The sequence below is a fragment of the Littorina saxatilis genome, linkage group LG12 (assembly GCF_037325665.1).
Source record: "Littorina saxatilis isolate snail1 linkage group LG12, US_GU_Lsax_2.0, whole genome shotgun sequence".
Taxonomy (NCBI): Eukaryota; Metazoa; Mollusca; class Gastropoda; order Littorinimorpha; family Littorinidae; genus Littorina; species Littorina saxatilis.
This window is the reverse complement of record NC_090256.1, coordinates 16,231,308-16,259,248: the sequence shown is the minus strand read 5'-3', so window position 1 is coordinate 16,259,248 and position 27,941 is coordinate 16,231,308. Positions and strand designations below refer to the sequence as shown.

Here is a 27,941-nt window from a genome sequence, read left to right as displayed (position 1 = left end):
TTCAACTTCAATCATAATGGTTTTATAACTTTTGGAAATAAGTCAGAGAGAAAACTTGCAATACAGTTCTATTGATTAAAGCTGATCTCTACAATTGGTAAAAGTTTTTACCAGCACTGTATGCGTACATGTAATACAATTTTTTTTCTTTTTTCACACAGACAAAAAACAACAAGAAAACAGTTTAAATGCAGGAGTTAAAAAGGGAAGAAAGAACATGGACAGCAATTTAAGAGCACATTGAAAAGGAAATCTGAGTAATCCAGGTACTGTAACAGATAAAAATGTCAAATCAGAAAGTGTAAAACAGGGTTAAGGTAAATAGGCTGTGTGTGACAATAGTATGCGTAACACAACGTGTGCTCCATTTCAGGGCCCTGTCAACGCAGACGGCACCATGGAACGGTCACACTCACAGAAAGCGAGAGAAATCTTCCCGGCCCCACAGACCTCACCAGCAACAGACACAACTCCAGCCGTTCAGTATACACAGCAGTTTCTTCAAGTCAAAATATCTCCTTCACTCAGGAACACCAGCCAGCTTGTTCGGTACAATCCACGATGACCGTCCCCTTCTCCGCCTCAGTTCCGCTATCAACGTCTGTGATGCTCGTTCTCTGTTTAGCAATTACATGGTAGCTAGTAGTTTCCACTCGTCTGGACTGCTTCTCAGAGAAGAGTCTAAGGTGGAGAAGTCAGTGAAGGCTCTAAAACAAAAGGTGGAGCAGGCTCTGAAGAAGGGAGATGCAGAGAAATTGGAACAGGAACAACAGGTGGCCAAGCCAGAAGTCGTGGCAGCTGCGCTTCCCAAGAAATCACTGGGGCAACGTTTTGTGGCAGAACTGAAGCACTACTACCATGGCTTTCGACTCTTGTTGATTGACATCAGGATTTGTATCCGTCTCCTGTGGAACATGGCCAACGGCAAATCTCTCACTCGCAGAGAAAGACGACAGGTGAGGGTCTTGTTTTCACTCCATAAATATCATATATAGTGTGAGATAGATTCTGAGTGTCTTTTGATAGTAAAGAGTCAAAATTCAGAACAGTCGTAAAAGTTAATCAAAAAGAAATAAAGAAAGTTTGTATTGTTCCCCTGTCAGGTTTTATTGTTTTGCTTTGAATTGTGAAGCACAGTGTATGTGTTTAGAAGAGTCTTCAAACTAACTGTAACTGTCATCCATTCAAATTAATGTATGATAAGTTTTTATGAATTCGAATAAGCATTTATATTTATTAATTTTTAAGGGTGCTGTGTATTACATCATTTGATAAGGAATTGGTATGATCTGTTTGCATTTTGACAGCGTATAAGCAATGGAACGCTAATTTAAGGTGGTCTTTTTACATTTAGTCACGTTTTGACTAAATGTTTTAACATAGACGAGGAATCCAGACGAGGATGGTGGTGTATGTGTGTCTGTGTGTGTGATATCCTGAGAGTTCCTGAGTATGATGTCCCCAGACGTGTTTTTTTCTATTTCTGTATGTCTTTGATGACGTCATATTCGGCTTTTTGTGAAAGTTGAGGCGGCCCTGTCTCGTCTTCCGTCGCGATATAACCTTCGTGGTTGAAAACGACGTTAAACACCAAATAAAGAAAGACTGTCTCGTCTTTATTTTTCAAGCAAATTGATTGAAATTTTGGTCAAGCAATCATTAAAATCCGGACTCTGGTATTGCATTTCAGTTCGGAAGCCCTAAAATTAGTTTGCTCATTAAAGTTGTCATTAAAATCCAATTTTCAGTAACATTTTTTAAAATGATGGTATCGTATTCTTCATCTTCTCCTGAAGATATGTCATGATTGCTCTAAAAATTTGCTCAGAATTAAAGAAAATAGGTTAAGTTAGTACTATACGGTTCGCATGCTTCGCAAAGATGAGCGTGACCCGTCTCCGTCTTCGGGTATGGTTAGTTGAGACTATCAAAATGTAGTCTAGGCGAAGACTGCTTTATGGTGTTGATCTTTTTGTTTGATTTCGACAGATTGACTAAATGTTTTTATATCGCTTCACACGACTTTTTTTCTTTTCGTGTTGTATTGTATTCATATTTTTGTGAAGAAGCTGCTTTCAAGAGAAGCTTGATGTTTCATGATCTGATAAACAAAGGGAAGTAAGCGCTCTAAATGCATATGACATGTGTAAACAAACAATGTGTACATGTGAAGGTGTGTGGGAAATATTTGTAATGTGATTACTCGGCTGTGAAACCCAACTCCTGTGATATGAGAGGGTAAATTTACATAGTGCAATATCATATTTGATTGTATCCCTTTTATGTTTTATGTTTTATGTGTGTCGTCCTATACAATTGTTGTTATAATCGTTTACAGGCAGACAGGGTGTGCCGAAGAAAAATTTCCATTTTTATGTAATATTTTAATGGACAATAAAGTGCTGTTATTGTTATTATTGTTGTTAATAGAGTAAGTGAGAGTTATTCGGAACCAGTCTCCTGGCACCTGAGAGAATAACCAGCATTGAAATGAACAAGCGACTTTGATCCTCATGCTTGACGTTTCAGTTGGTGCGCACGACGGCCGACCTGTTCCGGCTGGTGCCGTTCTCAGTGTTCCTGCTGGTGCCTTTTATGGAGCTGCTGCTGCCCGTCTTCGTCAAGCTCTTCCCCAGCATGCTGCCCAGCACCTTCGCCGAGGAGAACCAGCAGGTCAGCAACACTCATACATTTCTATATCATATCGTGTGTTTGTGTGTATCATGCTCTGGAGAACCAGCAGGTCAGCAACACTCATACATTTCTATATCATATCGTGTGTTTGTGTGTATCATGCTCTGGAGAACCAGCAGGTCAGCAACACTCAAACATATCTATATCTGTATCATGTGTTTAGCTATGTGTGTCGTGTTTAGAAATGTGTGTGGTGTTCAGCAATGAGTGTGGTGTTTAGCTATGTGTGTGGTGTTCAGCAATGTGTGTGGTGTTTAGCAATGTGTGTGGTGTTTAGCAATGTGTGTGGTGTTTAGCTATTTTAGCAATGTGTGTGGTGTTTAGCTATTTTAGCAATGTGTGTGGTGTTTAGCAATGTGTGTGGTGTTCAGCAATGTGTGTGATGTTTAGCTATGTGTGTGGTGTTTAGCAATGTGTGTGGTGTTTAGCTATTTTAGCAATGTGTGGTGTTTAGCAATGTGTGTGGTGTTTAGCAATGTGTGTGGTGTTTAGCAATGTGTGTGGTGTTCAGCAATGTGTGTGGTGGTGGTGGTGGTGGTGGTGGTCCCCCGCGGGTTAGGGGGAAGAATTTACCCGATGCTCCCCAGCATGTCGTAAGAGGCGACTAACGGATTCTTTTTCTCCTTTTACCCTTGTTAAGTGTTTCTTGTATAGAATATAGTCAATTTTTGTAAAGATTTTAGTCAAGCAGTATGTAAGAAATATTAAGTCCTTTGTAGTGGAAACTTGCGTTCTCCCAATAAGGTAATATATTGTACTACGTTGCAAGCCCCTGGAGCAAATGTTTGATTAGTGCTTTTGTGAACAAGAAACAATTGACAAGTGGCTCTATCCCATCTCCTCCCTTTCCCCGTCGCGATATAACCTTCGTGATTGAAAACGACGTTAAACACCAAATAAAGAAAGAAATAATGTGTGTGGTGTTTAGCAATGTCTGTGGTGTTCAGCAATGTGTTGTGTTCAGCAATGTGTGTGGTGTTTAGCTATGTGTGTGTTGTTCAGCGATGTGTGTGGTGTTTAGTGATGTGTGTGGTGTTTAGCAATGTGTGTGGTGTTTAGCAATGTGTGTGGTGTTTAGCTATGTGTGTGGTGTTTAGGAATGTGTGGTGTTCAGCAATGAGTTTGGTGTTTAGCAAGTGTTGCAATGTGTGTGGTGTGTTGCAATGTGTGTGGTGTTTAGCAGTGTGTGTGGTGTTTAGCTATGTGTGTGGTGTTTAGCAATGTGTGTGGTTTTTAGCGATGTGTGTGGTGTTTAGCAATGTGTGTGGTGTTTAGCAATGTGTGTGGTGTTTAGCAAGTGTTGCAATGTGTGTGGTGTGTTCCAACGTGTGTGGTGTTTTGCAATGCGTGTGGTGTTTAACAATGTGTGTGGTGTTTAGTAATGTGTGTGATGTTTAGCAATGTGTGTGGTGTGTTGCAATGTGTGTGGTGTTTAGCAATGTGTGTGGTGTTTAGCAATGTGGGTGGTGTGTTGCAATGTGTGTGGTGTTTAGCAATGTGTGTGGTGTGTTGCAATGTGTGTGGTGTTTAGCAATGTGTGTGGTGTTTAGCAATGTGTGTGCTGTGTTGCAATGTGTGCGGTGTTTAGCAATGTGTGTGGTGTTTAGCTATGTGTGTGGTGTTTAGCAATGTGTGTGGTGTTTAGCAATGTGGGTGGTGTGTTGCAATGTGTGTGGTGTTTAGCAATGTGTGTGGTGTGTTGCAATGTGTGTGGTGTTTAGCAATGTGTGTGGTGTTTAGCAATGTGTGTGGTGTTCAGCTATGTGTGTGATGTTTAGCTATGTGTGTGGTGTTTAGCAATGTGTGTGGTGTTTAGCTATTTTAGCAATGTGTGTGGTGTTTAGCAATGTGTGTGGTGTTCAGCAATGTGTGTGGTGTTTAGCAATGTGGGTGGTGTTCAGCAATGTGTGTGTGGTGGTGGTGGTGGTGGTGGTGGTCCCCCCGCGGGTTAGGGGGAAGAATTTACCCGATGCTCCCCAGCATGTCGTAAGAGGCGACTAATGGATTCTTTTTCTCCTTTTACCCTTGTTAAGTGTTTCTTGTATAGAATATAGTCAATTTTTGTAAAGATTTTAGTCAAGCAGTATGTAAGAAATGTTAAGTCCTTTGTACTGGAAACTTGCATTCTCCCAGTAAGGTAATATATTGTACTACGTTGCAAGCCCCTGGAGCAAATGTTTGATTAGTGCTTTTGTGAACGAGAAACAATTGACAAGTGGCTCTATCCTATCTCCTCCCTTTCCCCGTCGCGATATAACCTTCGTGGTTGAAAACGACGTTAAACACCAAATAAAGAAAGAAATAATGTGTGTGGTGTTTAGCAATGTCTGTGGTGTTCAGCAATGTGTTGTGTTCAGCAATGTGTGTGGTGTTTAGCTATGTGTGTGTTGTTCAGCGATGTGTGTGGTGTTTTAGTGATGTGTGAGGTGTTTAGCTATGTGTGTGGTGTTTAGCAATGTGTGTGGTGTTTAGCTATGTGTGTGGTGTTTAGGAATGTGTGGTGTTCAGCAATGAGTTTGGTGTTTAGCAAGTGTTGCAATGTGTGTGGTGTGTTGCAATGTGTGTGGTGTTTAGCAATGTGTGTGATGTTTAGCTATGTGTGTGGTGTTTAGCAATGTGTGGTTTTTAGCGATGTGTATGGTGTTTAGCAATGTGTGTGGTGTTTAGCAATGTGTGTGGTGTTTAGCAATGTGTGTGGTGTTTAGCAAGTGTTGCAATGTGTGTGGTGTGTTCCAATGTGTGTGGTGTTTTGCAATGCGTGTGGCGTTTAGCAATGTGTGTGGTGTTTAGTAATGTGTGTGATGTTTAGCAATGTGTGTGGTGTGTTGCAATGTGTGTGGTGTTGAGCAATGTGTGTGGTGTTTAGCAATGTGTGTGGTGTGTTGCAATGTGTGTGGTGTTTAGCAATGTGTGTGGTGTGTTGCAATGTGTGTGGTGTTTAGCAATGTGTGTGGTGTTTAGCAATGTATGTGCTGTGTTGCAATGTGTGTGGTGTTTAGCAATGTGTGTGGTGTTTTGCGATGTGTTTGGTGTTTAGCAATTTGGGTGGTGTTTTGCAATGTGTGAGGTGTTTTGCAATGTGTGTGGTGTGTTGCAATGTGTGTGATGTTTTTCAATGTGTGTGGTGTGTTGCAATGTGTGAGGTGTTTTTCAATGTGTGTGCTGTGTTGCAATGTGTGAGGTGTTTTGCAATGTGTGTGGTGTGTTGCAATGTGTGTGGTGTGTTGCAATGTGTGTGGTGTTCAGCAATGTGTGTGGTGGTCCCCCCGCGGGTTAGGGGGAAGAATTTACCCGATTCTCCCCAGCATGTCATAAGAGGCGACTAACGGATTCTGTTTCTCCTTTTACCCTTGTTAAGTGTTTCTTGTATAGAATATAGTCAATTTTTGTAAAGATTTTAATCAAGTAGTATGTAAGAAATGTTAAATCCTTTGTACTGGAAACTTGCATTCTCCCAGTAAGGTAATATATTGTACTACGTTGCAAGCCCCTGGAGCAAATGTTTGATTAGTGCTTTTGTGAACAAGAAACAATTGACAAGTGGCTCTATCCCATCTCCTCCCTTTCCCCGTCGCGATATAACCTTCATGGTTGAAAACGACGTTAACCCCTTCACTGCCCACCCCGTATGTAATACGTGGTCATTTTTGGTTTGTCGTACGCCCATAACCGTATTTCATACGTGAGATTTGTGTCACCAACATTTCAGGACATTTCTGAAAACTAAATGGGAGGTAACCACTGTCCAAGTACTTGTAGGGGTTCTAAACATAGTTCTTTCCCATAGACCGTTCGGATAAGTTCCTAAAGTTGCTACCACGTTCTACCACGTGTTGAAAACTGTGTTAGCATTCTCGCCATTCACAATGGCTGCCGAAAGTCGGACCTCAACTCGTAGACCTGTTTTCAAGCGATACAGTGTTCTGGAAGCTGTACAAGAAGTGATTTATGGATTACCACACAGAAGAATACTTTTATGGGCTGTAATGTGAGTACCTGATGTTTGACACCAGTTTTAGCAGTGTTTTGTGTGGTTTTACGTGCTGCAATGTGTGTCACTGTGTGTGTGTAAGTCCGGAAACTGTAATTTTGGACGAAAATGGTCATTATATCAATTTTTACTATAACAATCACAAACAAAGTCCAATGATCATGTCATCCTATAATAGCCAAGGGTATAAGCAAAACACATGCCAAAGATCTAAGAGATATCTCAATAAATGATCGAGCAGTGAACAGATTAGTGAACCTACCGAAGAAAGCGAAATTTTGCCCTGGCACACAGCAATACCAAAATGATGTTATACTGTGGCAGTGAAGAGGTTAAACACCAAATAAAAAAAGAAAGAATGTGTGTGGTGTTTAGCAATGTCTGTGGTGTTCAGCAATGTGTTGTGTTCAGCAATGTGTGTTGTGTTTAGCTATGTGTGTGGTGTTCAGCGATGTGTGTGGTGTTTAGTGATGTGTGTGGTGTTTAGCAATGTGTGTGGTGTTTAGCAATGTGTGTGGTGTTTAGCAATGTGTGTGGTGTTTAGCAATGTGTGGTGTTCAGCAATGAGTTTGGTGTTTAGCAAGTGTTGCAATGTGTGTGGTGTGTTGCAATGAGTTTGGTGTTTAGCAAGTGTTGCAATGTGTGTGGTGTGTTGCAATGTGTGTGGTGTTTTGCAATTTGTGTGGTGTTTTGCAATTTGTTTGGTGTTTTGCAATGTGTGTGGTTAGCAATGAGTGTGGTGTTTAGCAATGTGTGTGCTGTGTTGCAATGTGTGTGGTGTTTAGCAATGTGTGTGGTGTTTTGCGATGTGTGTGGTGTTTAGCAATTTGGGTGGTGTTTTGCAATGTGTGAGGTGTTTTGCAATGTGTGTGGTGTGTTGCAATGTGTGAGGTGTGTTGCAATGTGCGTGTTGTTTAGCAATGTGTGAGGTGTGTTGCAATGTGTGTGGTGTGTTGCAATGTGTGAAGTGTTTTGCAATTTGTGTGGTGTTTTGCAATTTGGGTGGTGTTTTGCAATGTGTGTGGTGTGTTGCAATGTGTGAAGTGTTTTGCAACTTATGTGGTGTTTTGCAATGTGTGAGGTGTGTAGTGTGTTGCAATTTTTGTGGTGTGTTGCAATGTGTGTGTTGTTTTGCAATTTGTGTGGTGTTTTGCAATGTGTGTGGTTAGCAATGAGTGTGGTGTTTAGCAACGTGTGTGCTGTGTTGCAATGTGTGTGGTGTTTAGCAATGTTTGAGGTGTTTTGCGATGTGTGAGATGTTTTGCAATGTGTGTGGTGTTTTGCAATGTGTGTGGTGTGTTGCAATGTGTGTGGTGTGTTGCAATGTGTGTGGTGTTCAGCAATGTGTGTGGTGGTGGTGGTGGTCCCCCCTTCATGGTTGAAAACGAAGTTAAACACCAAAGAAAGAATGTGTGTGGTGTTTAGCAATGTCTGTGGTATTTAGCAATGTGTTGTGTTCAGCAATGTGTGTGGTGTTTACCTATGTGTGTGTTGTTCAGCGATGTGTGTGGTGTTTAGTGATGTGTGTGGTGTTTAGCAATGTGTGTTGTGTTTAGCAATGTGGGTGGTGTTTAGCAATGTGTGTGGTGTTTAGCAACGTGTGTGCTGTGTTGCAATGTGTGTGGTGTTTAGCCATGTGTGTTGTGTTTAGCAATGTGTGTGGTGTGTTGCAATATGTGTGGTGTTTAGCAATGTGTGTGTTGTTTAGCAATGTGTGTGGTGTGTTGCAATGTGTGAGGTGTTTAGCAATGTGTGTGGTGTTTAGCAATGAGTGCGGTGTGTTGCAATGAGTGTGGTGTTTAGCAATGTGTGTGCTATGTTGCAATGTGTGTGCTGTTTTGCGATGTGTGTGGTGTTTAGCAATGTGGGTGGTGTTTTGCAATGTGTGTGGTGTTTAGCAATGTGGGTGGTGTTTTGCGATGTGTGTGGTGGTCAGCAATGTGGGTGGTGTTTTGCGATGTGTGTGGTGTTTTGCGATGTGTGAGGTGTGTTGCAATGGGTGTGGTGTGTTGCAATGTGTGTGGTGTGTTGCAATGTGTGTAGTGTTTTGCAATGTGTGAGGTGTGTTGCAATGTGTGTGGTGTTTTGCGATGTGTGTGGTGTTCAGCAATGTGGGTGGTGTTTTGTGATGTGTGTGGTGTGTTGCAATGTGTGTGGTGTGTTGCAATGTGTGTGGTGTGTTGCAATGTGTGTGTTGTGTTGTAATGTGGGAGGTGTTTAGCAATGTGTGTGGTGTGTTGCAGCAAGAGAAGCTGAAGAAGCAGCTGAAGGCCAAGCTGGAGCTGGCCAAGTTCCTCCAGTTGACCATTCGGGAGACGGCTCTTCAGAAGAAGAAAAAGAAAGGCAGTGCTGCGGAGGAATTTTCCAACTTTGTGGCAAAGGTCAGTAGAGTGTTGAGAGGTTATTGTCTTTGTGGGGTATACAGACCTGGGAACCCATACGATGTCGCCATATTTTGTACGCTCGATTGTCTAGAATACGATCAGTACAGTCAGTTGAAAAACAACAAGTCGCGTAAGGCGAAAATACAATATTTAGTCAAGTAGCTGTCGAACTCACAGAATGAAACTGAACGCAACGCAACGCAGCAAGACCGTATACTCGTAGCATCGTCACTCCACCGCCCGTGGCAAAGGCAATGCACGTGGAATGGACAAGAAGAGCGGGGTATTCGTTGCGCTGAGAAGGATAGCACGCTTTTCTGTACCTCTCTTCGTTTTAACTTTCTGAGCGTGTTTTTAATCCAAACATATCATATCTATATATTTTTGGAATCAGGAACCGACAAGGAATAAGATGAAAGTGTTTTTAAATTGATTTCGGGGAAAAAAATTTGATAATAATTTTTATATATTTAATTTTCAGAGCTTGTTTTTAATCCGAATATAACATATTTATATGTTTTTGGAATCGGCAAGTGATGGAGAATAAGATAAACGTAAATTTGGATCGTTTTATAAATTTTTATTTTTTTTTACAATTTTCAGATTTTTAATGACCAAAGTCATTAATTAATTTTTAAGCCACCAAGCTGAAATGCAATACCGAACCCCGGGCTTCGTCGAAGAGTACTTGACGAAAATTTCAACCAATTTGGTTGAAAAATGAGGGCGTGACAGTGCCGCCTCAACTTTCACGAAAAGCCGGATATGACGTCATCAAAGACATTTATCAAAAAAATGAAAAAAACGTTCGGGGATTTCATACCCAGGAACTCTCATGTCAAATTTCATAAAGATCGGTCCAGTAGTTTAGTCTGAATCGCTCTACACACACACACACACAGACAGACGCACATACACCATACCCTCGTTTCGATTCCCCCTCGATGTTAAAATATTTAGTCAAAACTTGACTAAATATAAAAACGACGATAGACTGCTTTTCTTCACAAGTGCATTCCGAAGCCGATATAGTATTTTGACTCATGATGACTGTTTTTGTCAGTAAAAATTGAAAGAAGCATTTGCTTTAAATGTATTGGTAAACTTAATAAACGGTGTGACGGACGCGTGTGAAGCACGTTTTAATAATGCATGTTCAAATGCTGTGTGGAGTACGCTCATTTTTCTGAAAATACACCAAGTTTGTTTGAGAATACTTTATGTGCAAAAGAGGGGTTCCCAGGTCTGAGTATAGCTAGCAGGGGTTGCTGTGTTTACAACACTGATCTTCTTACAAACCTTGTGGCTCTTTGTTCATAACTCAAAATAATTTGAAGTAAACATCTCAGTGGTACAGGCCAAAAATGTGGTCTTAGTTTAAAATGATAGCTATAGTTTAAGACAACTTGAGGATGCTCTCGGATATTTTGGGCTTAGGCCTTGCTATTGCTTGTATTCATCAGCAGTGATATATCTGTTATGTTTTATCTGTTATGTTATATCTGTTATGTTAGATCTGTTAGGTTGTATCTGTTATGTTATATCTGTTATGTTATATCTGTTATGTTATGTGTTATGTTGAGGCATTGCACATCGCTCAGACCGCACAAAACATACAGTCCTGGGCCCGCTACACAGCAGCTCACAGTATACGTTCTGTACGTTCAGCGTATACTTTCTGGTGGTATCAGCGAAAAATCCTTATTGGAACTACCAGCTGAACGTATACGGTCTCTTTAGATAGATAGATTGACGTGACGTCACACGGAAAGAACGGAAACTCGCAGTAAAAGAAAAAAGTCGCATATTTCAAAAACAAAATTTCCGAGGTCTGGCTATTCCTAATCACACGTCTCTCTCTCTCTCTCTCTCTCTCTCTCTCTCTCTCTCTCTCTCTCTCTCATGGGGTGGAAGATGAATACCGTCTCTGGGTCTGCACATAGAGTTGACCCGTGCCGTCCCGGCCCGGATTCGAACCAGCGACCTTTCGATCACAAGTCCAGTGCTCTACCACCTGAGCCACCCGGGCCCCCGTAATGTATCTGTTTCCGATAACAGTTTTATACTGTCACTCCTCATCAGTCATCGGAGACATCGCTTCGAACCATACTACAGTATACGCTGACAGCACACACAGTGTATGTTCCCCTACTGTTCAGCGAGAAAACATACATACGTTATGTCTGCTTATACCGAGGTGCAATGGGTGGTTATGTTATATCTGTTATGATATGTCTGTTATGATATATCTGTTATGTTATATCTGTTATGATATGTCTGTTATGATATATCTGTTATGTTATATATATTATGGTATATCTGTTATCTTCTTCTTCTGCGTTCGTGGGCTGAAACTCTCACGTACACTCGTGTTTTGCACGAGTGGAATTTTACGTGTATGACCGTTTTTACCCCGCCATTTAGGCAGCCATACGCCGCTTTCGGAGGAAGCATCCTGGGTATTTTCGTGTTTCTATAACCCACCGAACTCTGACATGGATTACATGATCTTTTTCGTGCGCACTTGGTCTTGTGCTTGCGTGTACACACGGAGGTGTTTGGACACCAAGGAGAGTCTGCACACAAAGTTGTCTCTGAGGAATAAATCTCTCGCCGAACGTGGGGACGAACTCACGCTGACAGCGGCCAACTGGATACAAATCCAGCGCGCTACCGACTGAGCTACATCCCCGCCCGTATATCTGTTATGATATGTCTGTTAGGTTATATCTGTTATGTTATATCCAGTGTTGTTGCCAGGCCTCGGTCTTCGGTCTCTGACGCATTCCTTTCTGATTTGACGCATTGGACCTAGCCTTGTCCGGTCGATGGACCGATAGTTTTATGTTTTGGTGGTCAACTGACCGATACATATTCGTACTTCTTCTTCTTCTTCTGCGTTCGTGGGCTGAAACTCCCATGTACACTCGTGTTTTTTGCACGAGTGGAATTTTACGTGTATGACCGTTTTTTATCCCGCCATTTAGGCAGCCATACGCCGTTTTCGGAGGAAGCATGCTGGGTATTTTTGTGTTTCTATAAACCACCGAACTCTGACATGGATTACAGGATCTTTTTCGTGCACACTTGGTCTTGTGCTTGCGTGTACACACGGGGGTGTTCGGACACCGAGGAGAGTCTGCACACAAAGTTGACTCTGAGAAATAAATCTCTCGCCGAACGTGGGGACGAACTCACGCTGACAGCAGCCAACTGGATACAAATCCAGCGCGCTACCGACTGAGCTACATCCCCGCCCACATATTCGTACAAGGCGGACAAGGTCTGCAATGAATGGAATGGGAGTTGCAAAGTCGAAAAACAAACTCCGATCGAAATGCTCATGTTCGCTACGAGTGAAAATGCACTCGGTGCCTAGTCAGTGTCTGTCGTCATTGACACTCGAGGCTGCGTTTACGGAAATACTCGATCCAGCCGGTGTACCTATTTACCGAAAACGGCGCAAACAGCGGAAAGTTCATCAATAAATACTACAGCATGGTAATGCGAAGATCCGGCAGGATCCCTACATTCGCACACCGGGCACTGTATTGGAAAAGGTAGGCCAGGAATGTCAGGCTCTTTCTCCTCGCAAAGTTTATGGTTTATTGCATGTATCAAAGGTATAATAATAATAATAAAGTGTATTTATATTGCGCCTATCCCTTATAAAAAACAAAAATATTTGGCTCTAAGCGCATTACAACATGTGTAGGGACTTGGTACAATCAAGTCTGACAAATACAATAACACAATATACAGTCGGTCTCTTGGGTAAAAATGGGAAAAGCAGCTTCGACATTTAAACACTGCTACTAAAAAATCCTCTAACAATGCATACTGCTTTACAATGTGCATTTATGTATAAATAGAGTTAAAGAACATCAAGTTAATAGGAATTAGAAAAGGTTCTTATGATAAAACTATCTAGCGAATGACGAAGAAGAAGAAGAATAAAACTATCAATGTCAATGTATAACAAGTCATTCAACGTAAATGGCCAAAGAACAACAACAAAACAATAATAATAAAACAGTTATACTCAATGGCTAATAACGAGGCAGAACTAAATAGTATCGACACAAGATTAAAACAAAACATATTCCTGGAGACACATTTATACATGTATCAAATAATCAATATACAAAATACAGCCCTCGCACACTCGCACACACACGCCAAGGCACGTGTAGTCGCACTCATACACCGCGACAGCTATCGCGCGCACGTACAAGGGAAAAAACATGGAAATAAACAAAGAAACAGGCACATGAAATAGCAACCCGTCCCCAGCCGGTCCACAGCGCGCTACGATGGCAAGTGACAGTATGGTATGGCGGTACAATTTGGACCTATTGTTTATTTAAAGCCAGGACATTTGGATCTATTTTTTTGGGGGGGAGGGGAGGTCCAAATGACCTATTGTCTTCTTAGGCTGGCAAAAACACTGTATATCTGTTATGTTATATCTGTTATGTTATACAGCAGTCCCTCTCATGAACGGACACCCTTGGGCCATAGCAAAACTGTCCGTACATTGCAGGTGTCCGGTCACGGGAGGGGTGACCACACCACCCCCTCCCCCATACACTCACACAGAGACACACAAACAACAGGATTGAGTCTATGCTAATCACTTCTTGTGGCTTCTAAACAATAACAATAAACTCCTAATACTTCTTTAAACGTTCTGTAAAAAGGATTTGTATGAAAAGCGTTGAAAAGAAGAGATAAAATAAATCCTCAAGGCAGTGAACACACTCACCATGCACTGACATACGAAAGCAGCCACACAAACACAGCACAGAGGAGCGTGTGCAGATGCTTTGCAAGAATAAGCTTGAAAACCAGTTTGAATAAATAGCAGCAGATAGAGCTGCATGTCATAATCAAGTAATTTATTGACTGCATGCCGATCATGTGGCATGGCAGTGACTTTTCACTCTTCAGTGGGAAATACACTGTACATAACACAGCTCCCACTCTCCCTCACTAATGCCTACCCCAAGCCGTGACAACTGATGCTTGGAAATTGTGTGGAAGAGTACACCTCTCTATTTCTCTCCAATGCTCTTCCTGCTGACATGCGGTGACACCGGACACCCCACAGAGTTTAGCCAGCTAACCCTCCACCCCCCCCCCCCCTTTCTCTCTCTCACTCCCAGCCATGTACTGTTGGGGGCTGTGGCCAGAGAGGCCAGCTGCACTGTTCACTCAGAGCAAAACCAGTTGACTGTGTCGTAACTTTTGACAAAGCAAGACAACTGAAGGGTTCATAGATTAGGCAACCGACTCACTTGTCAAGGCTGTGGGGAAACAAGAGTATCTTGTCAATGAAAGAGGTTACACACAGACACACGATGGGTACACGTGCACTCAAGTTATCAGTGACTGTCATCACACCATTGCGGCTGTGATCTTTGTACCAAGAGCCGGACTGCTCTGTTATCGATTTTGTTGTGGTGAAAATGTGACGATGGTCTGTCCGTACATTGGAGGTATGACCTGCTGTTGGGACCGAAAATGAGTGTCCGCGTCCACGTTTTGCAGGTGTCCGTTTAAGGGGGGGCTAATATAGAAGGAAAACACTCCGTGCCGAGCAAATGTGTCCGTACATGTCAGGTGTCCGCTCACGCCGGGGGCCGTACATTGCAGGGACTGCTGTATCTGTTATGTTATATCTGTCAAGATATGTCTGTTATGTTATATCTGTTATGTTATATCTGTTATGTTATGTCTGTTATATGTCTGTTATGTTATATCTGTTATGTTATATCTGTTATGTTATATCTGTTATGTTATATCTGTTATGATATGTCTTATTTTATCTGTTATGTTATAGCTGTTATATGTCTGTCATGTTATAGCTGTTATTTTATAGCTGTTATGTTATAGCTGTTATATGTCTTATGTTATATCTGTTATGATATATCTGTTATGTTATAGCTGTTATGATGTATCTGCAATGTTATATCTGTTATGTCATATCTGTGAATTTACAGTCGTGGTCGTATCAATGGTGTTAAAGTCAAGAGTGCTGCAAAATGGTGTTTCAGATCCGCAGTGAAGGGATCCGGCCAACCACGGACGAGATCCTCAAGTTTGCCAAGCTGTTTGAGGACGAGATCACACTGGACAACTTGTCGCGCCAACAGCTCCAGGCGGTGTGTCGCGTGCTGGGCATCCAGCCAATCGGCATAGACGCTCTGCTCAGGTTCCAGCTGGACATGAAACTGCGGCAGTTGAAGGCTGACGATAAGGTGTGGCTTGTTATCTGCTTTGGTGGTGCGGGGATATAGCTCAGTTGGTAGCGCGCTGGATTTGTATTCAGTTGGCCGCTGTCAGCGTGAGTTCGATCTCAGGTTCGGCGGAAATTTATTTCACAGAGTCAACTTTGTGTGCAGACTCTCTTCGGTGTCCGAACCTCCCCCCGTGTACACTACATTGGGTGTGCACGTTAAAGATCCCACGATTGACAAAAGGGTCTTTCCTGGCAAAATTGCTTAGGCACAGTTAATAATTGTCTACCTATACCCGTGTGACTTGGAATAATAGGCCGTGAAAGGTAAATATGCGCCGAAATGGCTGCAATCTACTGGCCGTATAAAATTTCATCTCACACGGCATCACTGCAGAGCGCCTAGAACTGTACCCACGGAATATGCGCGATATAAGACTCATTGATTGATTGATTGATTGGTGCGTTGGTGTTTTTCTTGTCAATTGTGTGTGCCATGAAATAGGGGCTAGAAGCTGAAGCAAGTACGCTTCTTTCCTTTGCATGTCTGTTTGCTTCATCATTCAGTCTCCGTCTCTCACATCCTACCACGCACCTTGCCCCTAAGTTAAGTTACAGTCACACTTTTCTGAGTTGCTTCAGTCCTACTTGCTGACATCTCTACACTCTGTCACGGTCACTGCATTGTCTGTGTGTCACGGTCACTGCATTGCCTGTGTGTCACGGTCACTGCATTGTCTGTGTGTCACGGTCACTGCATTGTCTGTGTGTCACGGTCACTGCATTGTCTGTGTGTCACGGTCACTGTCACTGCATTGTCTGTGTGTCACGGTCACTGCATTGTCTGTGTGTCACGGTCACTGTATTGTCTGTGTGTCACGGTCACTGTATTGTCTGTGTGTCACGGTCACTGCATTGCCTTGTGTGTCACGGTTACTGCATTGTCTGTGTGTCACGGTCACTGCATTGTCTGTGTGTCACGGTCACTGCATTGTCTGTGTGTCACGGTCACTGCATTGTCTGTGTGTCACGGTCACTGTATTGTCTGTGTGTCACGGTCACTGCATTGTCTGTGTGTCACGGTCACTGCATTGCCTGTGTGTCACGGTCACTGTATTGTCTGTGTGTCACGGTCACTGCATTGTCTGTGTGTCACGGTCACTGCATTGTCTGTGTGTCACGGTCACTGCATTGTCTGTGTGTCACGGTCACTGCATTGCCTGTGTGTCACGGTCACTGGATTGTCTGTGTGTCACGGTCACTGCATTGTCTGTGTGTCACGGTCACTGCATTCAGGCATGGGAATTGTCCGCCGAATGGCGGATTTCCGCCGAATTTTTTTTTTGTTCCGCCGAAAATGCAAAAGTGTCCGCCGAAAATTAAAGGGGGGAGGCACACAAAAAAAGCACCGGTTACTTTGGCCTTTGCGCAAAAGCCCGCGAAAACTTTCCGTACTTTGTTCACGCACTGCTACCGCCCGCCTCAGTTACATTTTCCTGTTTGTCTCAACAGATACATTTTTTTACAAATTTAAACCATATATAATACATGTAAGCAAAATTTGGTACATTTTTGTACTAAAAACTCTGATTCTAAAAACAGAATTTAATGGCAAACTTGGAGCTCAGATGACACCAGATTGCACCATCTGGGTTCTTTGGAGAAAAAAAATTTCCGGGGGGGCATGCCCCCGGACCCCCCTAGTAAGGCTAGGCGCTTCGCGCCGTCGACTTGACGCTTCGCGTCTTCAGTTATAAATTTTCCGCCTTTTTTACAATTTTCAATTCCCATGCCTGTGCATTGTCTGTGTGTCACGGTCACTGCATTGTCTGTGTGTCACGGTCACTGCATCGTCTGTGTGTCACGGTCACTGCATTGTCTTTCTCTTCGCCAGATGATCAAGAAGGAGGGGCTCGACTCCCTGACGATGAATGAGCTGCAGGCAGCCAATCGAGCGCGAGGGATGAGAGCGCTGGGCGTGTCGCATGAGCGACTGACGGAACAGCTACAACAGTGGCTGACCCTGCACCTGGAGGAGCAGATCCCAACGTCGCTGCTGTTGTTGTCCAGGGCCTTGTATCTCCCCGAGACTCTGTCCACTGAGGAACAGCTCACCGCAACCATCACTGAACTGACAGCCAAACCTTCCACGGTGAGTTGACTTTTAGGCTCATTTTGCAATAACGAGATAAATCGTATAATTTCTTTCTTTTCTACCTGATATAGACTGATTGGCTGAATTTTGCACAAGCATTTCATGGAGGTTGGGTCAAACTTCATTGATGAAGTGTACTGCACACATTTTAAAGTTATGCATACACAAGCACACACATATTCACACACCTATGCACACAGATAAACGCACACACACACACACACACACATGCGCGCGCACGGAGGTATGTGTACATACAAACATACATGGATAGAGACATGCTTTCACACACAAAGAGTGATGCAAATGAAACCTAAGCACATCACCTAGAAAAAAGCAGCAACTGATATTATCCGTTGTTTGGCCAGACGGAGGAGGTGAAACTGAAGGCGGCAGAACTTGCTGGCGAGGACGTGGACAACAAGACGAGACTGGACATCATCAAACACGAGGAGGACATCATCGCTGCGGAAACCAAGGCACGACAAGATGAAGAGGCAGCCGAACAAGAGGAGAAAGCACGGGTGAGCTTTGCTGCTTCTGTTCCACAGGGCTTTTGTGGCTCAACTTGTTTCTGATTGTTGATGGTTTGTGTGTGTGTGTGTGTGTGTGTGTGTGTGTGTGTGTGTGTGTGTGTGTGTGTGTGTGTGTGTGTGTGTGTGTGTGTGTGTGTGTGTGTGTGTGTGTGTGTGTGTGTGTGTGTGTGTGTGTGTGTGTGTGTGTGTGTGTGTGTGTGTGTGTGTGTGTGTGTGTGTGTGTGTGTGTGTGTGTGTGTGTGTGTGTGTGTGTGTGTGTGTGTGTGTGTGTGTGTGTGTGTGTGTGTGTGTGTGTGTGTGTGTGTGTGTGTGTGTGTGTGTGTGTGTGTGTGTGTGTGTGTGTGTGTGTGTGTGTGTGTGTGTGTGTGTGTGTGTGTGTGTGTGTGTGTGTGTGTGTGTGTGTGTGTGTGTGTGTGTGTGTGTGTGTGTGTGTGTGTGTGTGTGTGTGTGTGTGTGTGTGTGTGTGTGTGTGTGTGTGTGTGTGTGTGTGTGTGTGTGTGTGTGTGTGTGTGTGTGTGTGTGTGTGTGTGTGTGTGTGTGTGTGTGTGTGTGTGTGTGTGTGTGTGTGTGTGTGTGTGTGTGTGTGTGTGTGTGTGTGTGTGTGTGTGTGTGTGTGTGTGTGTGTGTGTGTGTGTGTGTGTGTGTGTGTGTGTGTGTGTGTGTGTGTGTGTGTGTGTGTGTGTGTGTGTGTGTGTGTGTGTGTGTGTGTGTGTGTGTGTGTGTGTGTGTGTGTGTGTAATTTGTGTAACTCTTAACCCCTTGACTGCCAGGTATGTTTGTATCTCTGGGCATTCCTTGGTGCCAGGAAGAAATGAAGTGAACACCCCCTGCATTTTTTAAATCATCAGTACTCGGTTATATCTTAACTGACGAACTTGAAAGTTTTGAATTCCGTTTTCATAAATTGCGTTTGTTATTTTGTGAAATTGTCACACCCAAGTGTCTTTCACGGTCACAACCAACAGTATCAGTGAGCATGTCAAAGGGCAGGGGATGGTGGTTCTCAATCATCATTATCACTTTCAAACAAGCCTTCCTCTTCACTTCCATCCCATTTTGGATCTCTTCCAACTCTTAAAGAATAGTATACCTCCAACAAACAATCACCACCCAGTGCATTAGATGTGCTGGCAGCCATTCTGGTGTTTGTGTTCTCCAGCCTGACTTATAAACCATTGTTTAAATTACATATTCTTACCCAACTCACATAGATAGATAGCAATAACTTCATTTTGTTGCTAAGGTATTGAAGCACTCATCCGTAGTAACACGGGGAGGTAACTCTTAAAAACAAAACTCTATGCCATATAAGGCATGGTCCATGGTAGTTACCTCCCCTACCGGTGTCCTGCGCATGCGCCGGACATACACCGGTGACACGCATTCCTTTTCCTTCAACCCACGTTGCATGACGTGTTTTGAGGTGCTCAGGGTTTTTCTTAAGCCATCGGCCTATCTCTCAGGGAAGGCCATCGAATCTTGGTAACATATCAACGTCCTTCTTCACTTCTTCAAGAATTGGTGAGAGCGTTCCTACATATATATAACGAGAAGATTTCTTAGCGTTTTTGAACGTTTTGCCACCTGTCTTTTGTAACAGTTATTCGCCATGTTGACTTTCAAAATGGCCGACAACCTACACATAAAGAGAGAACTTTGCAGATTTGCTCACCTTTTTCTCAATCGGGCAAAACGGTGAAAGCTGGCGCTAATCCACGAACTTCTTATACTATTCTTAGGTCTCAAAGTTCTCAAAGTTTTCTTAGCAAGAAGCCGTCTTTAGTTTGGAACTTTACCCTGATACGCAGCATTTTATTCTATTGTTGATAGATACCTCTTCTCCCTCAGTTGACATTTCAGCTTCGGTTAATAACCACAGGTGTTACAACCATGATGAAGTTAAGCCAGAGGATCTGCTTGCCTTTTTGTCATCGTTTATTCTGAGGTTCAGGGCATGTTAACTGCTGATTGTAAACAAATAGCAAGTTAGGCTTCTCTGCTGCTCCCTGCAGGAGTAGGTAATGCACTGTCGCTCGCACGGGTTCGTTCCGAATCTTCTGCAACCATTACGTCTATCGACGTTGTTGCAGAGCCGACAGATGTGTTTAGTTCGGCGTCAGGTTTACCTGTCAACGAACTTTTGTCTGCCTGTCAGACATCAGCACTGCCCAGTCCTCTCGGCGCTTTAGCGTCGCGGGCGGTGTTTTTGCGCTCTCGTACGGGGTCAGAGCTTTGGCTCGCCTTGGCGAAGAACAACAGCCTTTGGCAACGGTTCCGCTCCGGTGGATTTGCATACCAGCCGAATGGTTCCTCCCACACGATACCCTTACGACCTTTCATGGCACGGGGCGGAGTGTGAAGAGCATGTGTCACTACCTCTCTTTCTGGTCTCGCTGCTGCGTTTCCGCGATCAGGTAGTAGGACAACAGCGTCGCCCGGTCACCTTTTGGGCGGGCTGATGCTTACCAATCCACTGCTGGATCTGCTTCCGTGGTCTCGGTTTCCGGTGGCAGGATGGTATGCCTTTGGCTTCCGGATTTCGCTTTCGCGACTTCCGGTAACGCTTTCCGCTTTAGCGGATTTGCACACCAGCCAAACGGTTCCTCCCACACGTTACCCTTACGACCTTTCATGGCACGGGGCGGGGTGTGAAGAGCATGTGTCCGCTACCTCTCTTTCCGGTCTCGCTGCTGCGTTTCCGCGATCAGGTAGCAGGACAACAGTGTCTTCTGGTCACCATTGTTGGGACTGGTTGGGGCTGATGCTTACCGATCCGCTGCTGGATCCGCTTCCGCGGTCACGGGTACCGGTGGTAGGATGGTATAGCCTTCCGCCAATAACACTTCGGTGTTGGCGGTCGGCACTCATCAGCCTCGGCTTTCGGTTTCGCTTCGGTGGTTTCTGGGTGGTTGGAGGCTGATACTTACCGATCCGCTGCTGGATCCGCTTCCGCTTCCGCTTCCGCTTCCGCGGTCGAGTTTCCGATGGCAGGATGGTATCGCCTTCCGCCAATAACACTTCGGTGTTGGCGGTCGGCACTCATCAGCCTTTGGCTTCCGGTTCGCTTCGGCGGTTTCCGGCGCCGTTGTACAGGCTACAACCATTTCCGCTTCCAGTTGTTCAGCTGGCATGAGGCAGGTCGATGGAGGATCCGTTCAAGGATGTCCAACTTCCGGGGGGTTTTCCCAATCATTTCCGGCTTCGGCCGATGTTGCCTCTGCGGGGTTGATTTCCGGATAACACACTTTCGATGATCGTTGGGATACTCCGGAACAGGATGATGAGGATGTGGAAGACGATGCCTCTGAGGCAGATGGGGATGCCCCTTTTTCGACTTCCGGTTGGGGTTCAACGTCTTTGATTTACACGTCACATTGGCAGGCTTGGACCAAATGGCGTAATGTTAACGGAAAGAACTCCACTTCTTCCCGTTCAATGCAGGTGGCAAACCACCTATCCTGGCTTTCTGACCAGGGAATTTTCTCCTACTTCGTTGAAGTAAGACGATACGCGATATCAGTTACACTGATAGGGAGGCCCGGCGGCCATTTTCATTTTTAACGTTTTTTCCATAACTTTGGCCATTCATAAATCAACGAATTATGTCTTTATTCTTCTGAAATTTTGTAGATATGCTTAATATAATATTGTCTATGGGATCCGAAAATTTTAGGGATGTAGCTCTATTGGAAATTTAGTTAGGAAGCACCAAAGTCGGGGAAAATGTCCATCAAACCAACCCCAGACCACCTTAGAAAAAGTTGTGCAGAGCACTAAACACAAAAAAAGTTCTTTTTCATCAACTGTTTTATTAATTGTACTTATTGAATGTTAAAACGCATGTATATAGAAATTATTTGCGAAAAAAGTAGTTAATGAAGTCAATTTAGCCAAATTAAAAAATGGCCGACATCTTCTGAATACTCTTATTTCTCAGATATGCAGATCTTCACTTTAACATGATTTATTCACCTAATATAAACATATAATATATCAAATTAAAGGAAATTAGCTGCTCTTCATAGTTAAGACATACTCAATCAGATTTGATGGGGAAAAATATCAATTTTAGTTAGAATAATGAAAAAGTAAATATTACGTCACATAAAAATTCTTTCAAAAACCATTAAAAATAAAAAGTTTGTTCAAAGCAGAGACACCAACGGCAAGTCACAAGGATACTATTTGTTATATGAACCAAACTAAAAGAATAAAGTAACCAAATAAGTCTTAAAAAAAAAAAAAAAAAAAAAAAGTTTAAAAAAATCAAACGGCGGATCTGTCAACTCAATTTAGCAGCACAACCAGTGCATAACTTCTTTTTTTTAAATCACAAAAGGATAACACCTCCATCATGAAGTACATTAGAACTTTCAATAACATACAGTACTGTATGTGCAGCTTAATCACAGCACACAAAAAGTCACAAGTGTTGACGTGGCATTATGACAACTGACATTTGGGGAGAAAAACATGCATCACTTACCTCTAGCAAAGTGGGATACTGTGCATCTTTGCAAAAGCCAAATACAAACCGCCAATGTCCTTCACTGATTTCGACAGGATGAACCTCTTCTTCTCACATGGCACCAGTGCAAGTCCACTCAGAAACACACTCCCGGCATCGGTCACCAACACGTCCTTCTTCGATGGGTAGAAAAACTCTGTACAATCTGGAACAGGGACTTTGTGGCTGGTTGGGTGGAGGTACTGGATCGTGGCTTTGGTGGGTGACTTGATCGACTTTACAGTCCCAGGGTACCACACCCCACCGGCAAAAGCCACCACAACACACTGTTCCTCTTCAAGAAAATGAAATCTTTGTTCCGGAGCCACATCGTCCAATTCCTCCTCGTCTGATGACGGTGTTTCCTCTGAACTGGACCCACTGCTGCTTACATCCTGGGCGGCCCTGTCAAATCCAGCAACAGTGTCACGTGATGGGACGGTAGTGTCCATGTTGGCCTGAATAAGCTCCAGGAGCCTGGCCTTCCTTTCGTGAACTTTCAGGGTGAAATATCCTCTAGTCAGGTCAACCTGGCACACTGTCACGCCGATCCCAGAGAGACTACCCCACATCTGGAGCTGTTCCGTCAGTGCAGGGCCCTTGAGGTGAGTCACATCTGGCGTTCGGATCAGCTTCCCTGACATGACCTTGTTGATGATGTCCTGTTGCTGCTCGTGTTTCTTTGCGCGGTTAGTGCGCCGGGTGTCAGCCTTCTCGCGCCTCTCCTCCAACGCAGGTCGCCAAACCTTGAGCAGCTGGTTCTCCTTCGTGCCGGCCTCCTTCCTTGCACGCGCCCCAGACTTCCTGGCAGTGGCAACCATCAGCTCCTGGATGGCAGCATCCTGCTGGAGAACGTAGGCCACAGGCTTGTCACGCTTGGCACAGACGATGGCACTTGTGTTGACAGGGTTCCTCTGGGGGTTCATGGTCTGCTGTCTGTCAAGCTGGCCAAACCCACTTTCCACAGTGTCGTTTGTTGCAGTCCCTAGCAGTTGTCCTGCTTGAACCGCACTCTCTGATGGGGTGAAGTAGAGGCCGCCTGGTAGGTGCTCCTCCGCATGGGCCTGAAGCTTCTGTTTCCCTGCTGCTGCCATGATCGAAAGAACATGAGTGACCTGAAACATAACCAAAACAAACATAAATAAATAAGAAAGATCTATAACAAAATGTGTGTACCTACTACCTGTTTCAAAAGTAAAATACACTGCTTCTAATTCTATATATATCAAGCACAAAGTAAAACTAAGCTTCATTATGGCTACATTTGAGTATACAGTTATAAATAATAGTCAGACATAAAATCCTTACCTTCTCTAGCTGCTGTCTGGCCATTTCTTGAATCCGAGGAATGTACGGGCGGTAGGGCTCTGTCTCCTTGATGGCGCCGGCCCAGATGTCGGGATCCTCTTCAAGTAGAGCAGCTGGGTTGTCAACGTAGGACATCAGTTTGATGGTAGCAGTCATGTAGAAGTAGTTCATGTCCAGAGGGTTCTTGGCAGACTTTGCTCTGGACAGGAGTGGCTGGCAGACAAAGAAGTGGAGCAGAGCATAGGCACAGAGCTCAGCTTCGACGTCAGGACTGACGTAGCCCTGGAAGACTGACTGCTCGAGCCTGTTGAACGAGGCTGCACCTTCCTTCCCGTCTTTCAGCTGCTGAAGGTAGACCATGACCAGGTCTTTGGACATGAGGGTTGGGGTAGCGTTCATGAAGAAGACGATGTACCTGTTTCCAACAATGGGCTGGAAAAGGCGAGCAGCTGTTCCCCTGTACACCTCCTGGTCCTGGTCAAGGCAGTACATTTTGAAGTCGAGGCCGCGGCCGTATTCCTTGCGGGACTGGGTGCAAAGCAGCTTGTTGACTTCGTAGATCTGCTTCTTTGCACCCTGAAGTTTCCGAGGGTCAGCGTCAGGAGAGAGGGAAGCAGCCGCAGCAGCAGACATCGCAGACGCCATGTTGTTGACTTTGTGGGAGGCACAGGTAAACTGAAAAACCTGCGCCCGCTCTGTCTTCTGCTCCTCTGTCAGTTCCTCCCATCCTGGCGATTGATGCAGCAGCCTCCGCTTCTCTTCGATGAGCAGTTTTGTAACTTGCTGCTCATTTGCAGCTCGGTCCGACATTCGGGCGGTCACTCTGGTGATGGCAAACGTGTCCTCAGTTGCATTCAGGCCCATCTCATCCGCCAGTCGCTTCAAGTCAGCCATTTGTTCAGTGAACTGCTGCACACAGTCCATAGCCTTCCCCGAAGCAACTGGTGACACAGTCAGTGTGAAGGTCTTGGGTCCTGAATCACTGTCCAACTTAAGGACATGCATGCCCCAATGAATAAGCGACTTAGTCGTTCCATCAGAATGGTGACCAAGGTTGCCATTCTGAAGTGCCAGTTCATAGCACGCCCTGACTTTCACAAGCTGGCCTGCCTCGGTCACCATCCTCTGGGCTGTTGATCTTGACGGCAGCTTGAGGTGCTCTGCATCAATCTGGGTGGTGTGCGTCAAGACTGTCCTAACCACGTCCTGAATCGTGTTCGCAGACACGCCCTTTGCCAGCAAATCGTAGTACAACAGTCGCACATTTGCAGTGTAAATCCCGTTGTTCTGGGTGCTGATGGTCTGGAGGTCCTCTAAAGCTGTGCGCAGCTCAGCTTCTGTCTGCGTTCCTGCAGCCACCTGCTGTTCCAGCATGGCTACAATCTCCTGATAGTAGGCGTCACCCGCCTCCTTGTCTGTCTCCAGCTGTTGATGTGAAGCGGCCGCCTTCTCCTTGAGGTTGATGATGCTGTCCTGTTTGCGGTGGGTCGACATGCGCAGCTTGTTGGCCCGTTTCTCCAGGGAATCAACTTTCTCCCTAAGTCGCTCGTTTTCATTCTCGCCGGCCTCAAACTGAAGACTCAGCTGGTTGAAATCTTTGGTGAGCACCTTACTCTTCTGCACTAGTCCTGCAACTATCTTCTCGTGAACTTTCCTGTCAACAGTTCCTTGTTTGAGAGTTTTAATCTTATCTCTCAGGAACTTCACCTTGGTTTCGAGTGCTAGAGTCTTTTTCTCCAGCAGTTTCCTCTCTTTTAGAATTCCCTTGCTGTCCTTTGACATAAAAGATGACAGTTCCTTAATCTTTTCTTCCAGAGAACTGTTCAATCTAAGCTGTCTGTCAAGTCGGTAGGCAAGCAAATCTTTTTCGGTATTGCAGCTCACCAAATCCCTGTCGAATAAAGTCTTGCCTTGACGAAGAACAATCTCACAGTCACTCTCCGGCACGTCGACGGCACAAGGAGCAGGGATGGTTGAAGGGGCCGGCTTCTCTGGAACAGCCACTATTCCATCTTGTTCAGAGATGCATTTTGACAAGACGTCAAGTTTCCACACGAAAGGCTGACACAAAAAGTCAAACAAGGCCGAGCAGTTCTTTTCAGTTGGTCGTTTGTTGTAGTTACTCACAAGCTTGACGTAAACCTTTTTCACACGCCCACACTTTGCTTGCACGGAAGTTTGAGACCTGGAGTTGAACGCCTGAGTGGTGAACTTCATCAGCCAGAAGTGAAGAACTTCGAAGTAGCGACTAAGACAGGAGTCGTCCGGAAGAGTAACTTTGCCACACTTCTCCACATTCTCAGCCGAGAGCGTGAGAGAGATGAAGTCCCCATTTGTGATGTCTCGCAGTGTGCCAGCATTCTCCCCCAGTGGTCCTGATTCAGTTGTTAAGCAGCCGCTGAGAAGAGAGGTTCCAGGTACAAGTGAAAACTTGGTTCCAACAGCCTTCTGATCAGGGATGCAAACAATCTGAAAAACAAAAGAACATAAAACATAAAACAACTATATATTCACTAGAATGAATACCCGCTTCGCCGGGTAGCCGGCTTCGCCGGGAAGAAGTACTTAGAGCCGTACGCCGAACTATGGACCCGTCAAGCTTAGGTCCCTCCCAGATTCGTGGAATGGGAACAGCACGAAAATGATTCAGTGGCCATAATGCCATTCCTGACCATATCGAGTCCCATCCTTGTCGACGAATGTAACCGTGTTAATCACCTTTGGAGGCGAACTCCACTCAAACAGGACTGAGCAAGTTATGGCTTCTCAAAGGAAGGCCAGTACATAAAATTACACAAAAGCCGCCAGACCACATCACAAACAGAACTGAAGAATGCACAGGTGTTGCTTACATAGAGACACACACACTCACACACACACACACACACAAACACAGAGAAGCCGTATCTATAGAGAGATAGATGACAGTGTATTTTTCGCGTGGCTATAAATTGATTCGACCTTTGCACTTTTACAGTGAGGATAATTTACGGGTCCAATTTACGTTCTGTACACTGCGTTGACCTTCTAAAAATAGGTAACAGTAACAGAACGCCGGGAATATCCGAAGACGCTCAGCGCAGTGGACAGCGCAGTGTAGTAACTTACAACTGAACGGGAAAGCCACACGAAGGAAGGGAGATAAACGCCAAACACTGGAGAAGATAAGGAAGAGTTACTTATAATGGTGAAATGAACACAAAAACGAAAATGAGTTCAGCGCTGCGCGCTGAGAGCACTTGTTGAAATATCTCATCGATGATATTGTGTCCGGGGTGTAGCTGAATACGGTGTCCAAATTTGAAAAAGATCCACCGAGAACTTTGGCGTTGTGATGTGGTGTAGCGGCTATGGTGTGTCGGTATGGGGGCCCGGGTAAGCTGAGGTGGAACCAAAATAGCTGAGGTGGAACCAAAATCGGTTCCGCGCTGCGCGCTGAGAGCACGTGTTGAAATATCGACCAGGTTGTGTCGTGTCCCGGGTCTACTTGAATATGCCCACCAAATTTGAAGCAGATCCATCGAGAACTTTGGCCGTGCATCGCGCACAGACACACAGACACACAGACAGATACACAGACAGACACACAGACACTAGTCGTATATATATATAGAAGCCTAAAAAAATATTAATAGAAACACAACATTTTGTCTTTCTTTCTAATTAATTCACATACGACAGTGAAAAGATGTAATAATAATAATAATAATAAATGAGCATTTATATAGCGCAACATCATAACTTTACAATTATGCTCTTTGTGCTTGACACATTTGAAATTAAAACACAGTTATACAAGCATTTACATCTACATTCATAGTCAACAACGCTTAATTAAAAGCATACACCATCAAACATACATTACAAAAGATTCTTCCACTAACTAAGTAATAAAAACATGAATAAAATAGGTAGTGAAAAATCACTAAAACAACAAATACACTACATGTAGCAGTGTCTCCAGCTGTATGGTAGTATCCCAAAAAGAACAGGAGTTGATCCCTTATTTACCAATAGTAACAACAACAATCTAAATCATTTCCAGTCATGATTCATATTCAGCAAACTTCTTCTTCTACGTTCCCGGGTAAGCTTATTCAGCAAACAAAACTGGTACAGTAGTCAGTA

At 44.3% G+C, this 27,941-nt stretch overlaps 1 protein-coding gene across 2 annotated transcripts in view; it reads left to right on the top strand.

Moving 5' to 3' along the window:
* The window catches only part of LOC138981353 (mitochondrial proton/calcium exchanger protein-like), a 52,879-nt gene that overhangs the window by 1,983 nt on the left and 22,955 nt on the right, over positions 1-27,941 (top strand). For both annotated transcript variants that reach the window (XM_070354240.1, XM_070354241.1), the window contains exons 3-8: positions 374-956; positions 2,530-2,673; positions 8,929-9,066; positions 15,126-15,329; positions 17,202-17,459; positions 17,831-17,986. In XM_070354240.1, coding sequence (XP_070210341.1) covers positions 374-956; positions 2,530-2,673; positions 8,929-9,066; positions 15,126-15,329; positions 17,202-17,459; positions 17,831-17,986 — 1,483 coding nt within the window. The remainder of the gene's footprint in view (positions 1-373; positions 957-2,529; positions 2,674-8,928; positions 9,067-15,125; positions 15,330-17,201; positions 17,460-17,830; positions 17,987-27,941) is intronic.